At 35.8% G+C, this 5236-nt stretch overlaps 1 protein-coding gene across 2 annotated transcripts in view; it reads right to left on the bottom strand.

Annotated features, from left to right (window-relative positions):
* Positions 1-5236, bottom strand: part of LOC117181609 (protein bark beetle) — an 89445-nt gene that overhangs the window by 32616 nt on the left and 51593 nt on the right. For both annotated transcript variants that reach the window (XM_033374472.1, XM_033374473.1), the window contains exon 2: positions 2274-2434. In XM_033374472.1, the coding sequence (XP_033230363.1) occupies positions 2274-2434 (161 nt within the window). The remainder of the gene's footprint in view (positions 1-2273; positions 2435-5236) is intronic.

Genomic DNA, 5236 nt, shown 5'->3' with positions numbered 1-5236 from the left:
TCTATTTGTTTTTCAGTTTTCGACACGGTCTCGGACTCCCATCGCAGTTTCAACAAGCACAATTCCTAGAGAGAAGTGCTGCGCGAACACAAACGTAGTGAAAAATGAGGTTAATCTAAGTAAATTTGTCATTGGTCAAGCGACGAATTTTATTCCTCTCGAGCTAAGGCTTCGCTGGTAGAAGTTGTGAAGAAAATTTAGGTCCTCCGCGCAATAAAAAATGCAAATATCACGAATATCTTGAAAAAGAAGGACATCAGACAAAAAAGAAGGACAGAAGGACAAACATCAAAAAAGAAGGACATGTCCTTCCAAAGAAGGACGTCTGGTCACCCTGGATCGTGTACAGGTTCTTGCAAAGTTCTTATGTAGGACTCTATACATGATTCTATATAGGGATTTTCAACAGGAGAGGATGGAGAAGAAATTCATGTCTGCGTATTTTATACCCTGCTCAAAATTCCTAAACATTAGAACGCCAATATAATGGAAGTTTCGGGGGTTGCCTCGTAATGGCCTTTCCAATAAATCAGTCATTGGAAACGGAAACAGTCTATTGTAAACTGATGGCAAACCATTGTTGACGCGTGCACACACTGGCACACGGTTGACACACACTAGCGTTCTTGTGTATATAATCCTGTATAGAATCCTACATAGGAACTTTTCAAGAACCTGTACATGACCCTATGAGGTTTGTATGTGTGTTCTGACGTATGAATCCTTCAAGGAAAAGTGACAAGGATCTTACGTAGGTTCCTGCACAGTTTCCTGATCATCGGGTAATGGCTGAACTAGGATCTTCCCAGGTACCCAGGTCACTCACAGGCGCAGTGCGTATGTGACGCGTATGTGTAATTTAATTTTTTCGGATGAGTGGCTAGAAATTTTACGATACCTATATTGTTTAGCCTCGACGGCTGCGCGTGTTTACGTACTCTTGGTTTATGTTTAGAAAGTGTGGAGTCAGCAATTCGAGGGTTCGAATGCTCAGCGTCCTGCGCATTTATAAATAAATAGAAATTAAATCGCACAAATACAATTTTTTCCTGCACAGGTTTCTGTGCAGGAACCTTTGTAATATCCTGTGTCATTTTATACATAGAAATTATTCCTGTATAGATTCCCTTTTAAGAACTTCTAAAAGTACCTGGGTAAGATCTACATAAGATCATTTTTCATCGTAATTTTTCATTCTGTATGTTAACAATCGAATGAGTCAAAAAATGCTACAATAAATATTTCTTAGTAAATTAGCTTCCTGATTGATTCTGTGTTCGAAGTTTTAAAAAAACTTGAAATTGTAAAAGGAATATTGCATTAATTAAAACGCGAAAATCTTAAAACTGATTCAATTTTCGTGGGACCTTTACTATTTTTTGGTAATCAGCACAAAATTTTACGTAATATTCAGTGCAAAATTCCCGGACCTAGAGTGGCAATACCCCTGGCTCTTGCAGTATATGGTGTGTTCGTCCCTCAATGAATCAACCTTGACGATACTGGATGTCTCGTTTACCTGCGGTTTTGCGTCCTACAGGATGGCAGTTTATTGTTTTCTCGTTAGGATTGCCTAAACGCAGAATTGAGCATACCCATGGACATAGGGAACAAGGGACTAGGCATGCCATTGCGGGGGTGATGCAATGAGGTGGGAGGTCCGCCATCTTTTGATATCCCACGACAAACATGGCAGCGCCCACATGTTTATATTTTCATGCACAGTTTGTCGACAAAAATGCTCGTGCGCATAATCAAATGGCACATCGTAAGATGGCGGCTCGCCCCACTCATGAAATTCTCCCCCCTCCCGTGGATTCAACCTCGCTCGTTTCCTATGTCCGTGAGCATACACTATTCCTCCGGTGTGGTCGGTAAAAAACGATTGTAAGTCAAGAAGGCAAAAACTGCTGTAGATAACTATCTTTTCTACATTAGATGGTAGAATGCTTTACCACTGCGATGGTAGTGTTTTCGTGACGCTGCTGATAGGGTGCATTTTTTTCTTTCGATTATCAAATGAAAAATAGAATAAAAGAAACAACCCTTGCCATCTGTCTTACTACTCTTCACATTATGTATACAAAAACAAACTAGACAAAATGGCTTCTCCCATTCGTATCAGTTTATAAAGTCCGATGTTCCAATGATTTCCAGGTGCCTCAACGTCATCAGCTTCGAGATTTTAGAAAACTTAAAAATTCGGACTTATAATAATAATTATTATTATTAAATTCCAAGAATTGCTAGTAAATGAAATTATATTTACTCACTTTCTGGAGTTTGTACAAACAGCTCTCCACTCTCCTCGATGCAGGAGCTGTAGTCGACCTTCAAAAGGAGTTTGTCCATCGACCAAACGAATCGACCGAGGCTCAGGTTGACCGGACGGAGTTTCTGAGCTCGTGAGCACTACTGGTGCCTCAGGCTCCCCCTAAAAGAAAACATTTAAATTAATTAATGGACGAAATGAACAATAATTTAAAATCAAAATCAATTTAATTCAGTCAAATTCATATAGCAATTAAACCCAAATTTGAATAATTAGGACAAATTATTTCAGTTCTGAGCAAATTTAAATTTGACAGCTTTTGAGTTCCAAACATTACAGAATATATTCTAATTTTCGACCCCGTCTACTTGATATACGAACATTTGAGAAGCATCTTAATGTTTAAAATACACTGGAACCTCGATTTGTGCACGATTCAGGCATGGTCCGTTACACAAATCCAGGACCCTCGAACGTAAACAGGCATAGCTGCTTGAACGATTTGTGTTGGATTTAGACGCATGGAGCAACCTGATGCAACTAACGCTCTCAGAGTGCGTTCACCGAGCTTTTTGAGACGCTCGGCCCGCGGCTCCTCTCATCGGCAATATGTGAAGGTCATAAATATTCTAGGAACGTAAAATCTAGTTTACGGAAGTCCAGGTTCAAGTGTAATTTTTTCAAACTTCTTAAAATTAATTATTTGTAATGAATTGTTAAAAATGCATTGAAAATTTAATTCGAATTATTTAATCTGGAGTTGAGAGTAAAAATTTGGCAATGAATTAATATGTTGCAAGCTATTCAAGTCTAAATAGAAATAAAAAAGTAATACATTTGCTATTATACAATTATACATTTTGAACGCTTGTAAGTGAAGATTAATACTTCAAAAATATAGTTTTATAAAATGAATTGCTGCTCAAATGAAGAAAATGTTGATATTTATTCACCTCGAAGCCGTTCAAATAAAGAACCTTAAAAAAAATTTTCTTTAATAATTTAAATAAATTTTGTAATTATATCAAAAATCAACATTGATTATAGGTTTTTTTATACACCGAAAAAATATGTAACTATATTAGTTCAATAATATCTTGAACCCATACGCTTCGCCATGGACATAGGAAACACGGGACTAAGGTACTATAATAAATGGGAATATGCATGCTGCCATTCTGGTTCCCCGCCAAATTCAAAATCGCTAAATTGATATCGAATTATATAAATACACTTAAATGATATAGATTATTTATATTCAAATTATAATGAAGCATTGTTATCAAAACATAAATTACAAATAAAATTACATGTGATATAATATATGAAATATTTAAATTCGACTATATGGTTGTTTAACCCACACATTTGCCAAAAAGTAGCTTTTGCAAAAATTATGATTGCAAACGAAATTTTACTCAGTTTATAATTAGGCGTGCGCTAAAATTATAATCAAATGATTTTTTAAATAAATATTGACAAATAATAAAATAATAATAGACTATAGGTCAAACATTAATACAATATTTTTTCAAGAGTTTCTAATGATAGCTAATTATATTTTACAGCATACGTACTTTTTATTTTCGTGGGTTAATGTGTGTCGTTCTGTAGAAAAACGGGTTCCTAACCTTACTTTCTTTTGGATCTTATTTCGCTTTAATATATCAAAAAAATGCTCATAGGCAATTTAATTACATGCAAACATAATCTTAAGACCCCCTATATTTGAATTATATTGTGATAGTCTTAAGTATTAGCAATAACTTCCCATAATCTTGAATTTAAATTCAGTTTCCATTTGTCGCGTCTACAATTTATGATCAACATTGACAGTCTTTCTCTTCGCCTTAGTGGAAAACGGTTAAGTTTAAATCCATCCTCGCTTCTATTTTTACAAAACGGAACACTAAAGCAGACAATTTTTCTTATGCTCCAAACTTAATTTTAATTAAACTATACGACAGGAACTGTCCAGGAACCAGAATGGCGGTTGCATATTCCTGTCTAATATAGTACCCTAACTGGACTAGGCATGCTATCCGAACAAGGGCGAGCGGAGTTGAGTTCACGGGAAGGGGGAGAATTCCATGAGTGGGGAGGGCCGCCATCTTACGATGTGCCACTTGATTATACGCACACGGTAAAAAAAATTGAGCTGTGACAGGGATATTATTCCTTATTATAGCTTAACATTTTGCCAAAAACGAACGAAGGAATTTAGAAAGATCGCTGGATCAGCGAAAATGAATATCCTTGACCATTTTCCATATACCAGGGATATCGTATATAGTCAAACCCCTAATAAGTATGGCTATAGTAGGGATATTAAGAATAGGTGTCTGAAGCAATTATCGGAAGAGCGCCGGTGCATTATGGGAGCAGCGAAATAAAATGGCGACGGTCTAATCGGGAGCAGTGACAGTTGAGATTTACTTTAGACAATTAAATGCTTTTTACCACTTAAAATGTGCGTGAATGTTAATAATAAATGGAATTTATGATGCAGTAATAATGATTTACATTTGTTTCTATTGTAGGCGATAACTATATTGAAATATCAAGAAACGCGATAAAAACAACAAACTTGACCTCCAAATGCATTACAACCCTACCGAAAAGAATCTTTGAGTATATACTAAAAATTCTTTAGGTCAAAGAATCTCAGAGAAATTCTCCGCAGGCACTCAGGTAGATATTTTTAAAAGTCCAGGAAGCTCGTTTAAATGGTCTGAAAGCTTTAAAATATCCTTTCCGAAATTGAAATAAGAATACGATCATAAATAACAAGCAGAGAGGCTCTTTCAATAGAGTAGCCGACACTCAAGGGTCCTTTGTTAAGCTTTTGCATTAAAATTTAGGAGATTTTTTTTAATTTCATAGTTAACAGCCTAAAACATAATAATTCGGAATCTATGGGTTTCGATGACTTCAGATATCTAACTTTTTTTTTTAATGCTTAAA

The sequence above is a fragment of the Belonocnema kinseyi genome, chromosome 10 (genome assembly GCF_010883055.1).
Source record: "Belonocnema kinseyi isolate 2016_QV_RU_SX_M_011 chromosome 10, B_treatae_v1, whole genome shotgun sequence".
Lineage (NCBI taxonomy): Eukaryota > Metazoa > Arthropoda > Insecta > Hymenoptera > Cynipidae > Belonocnema > Belonocnema kinseyi.
The sequence above is the reverse complement of the archived record's forward strand: the minus strand, read 5'-3'. Positions and strand labels throughout refer to the sequence as shown.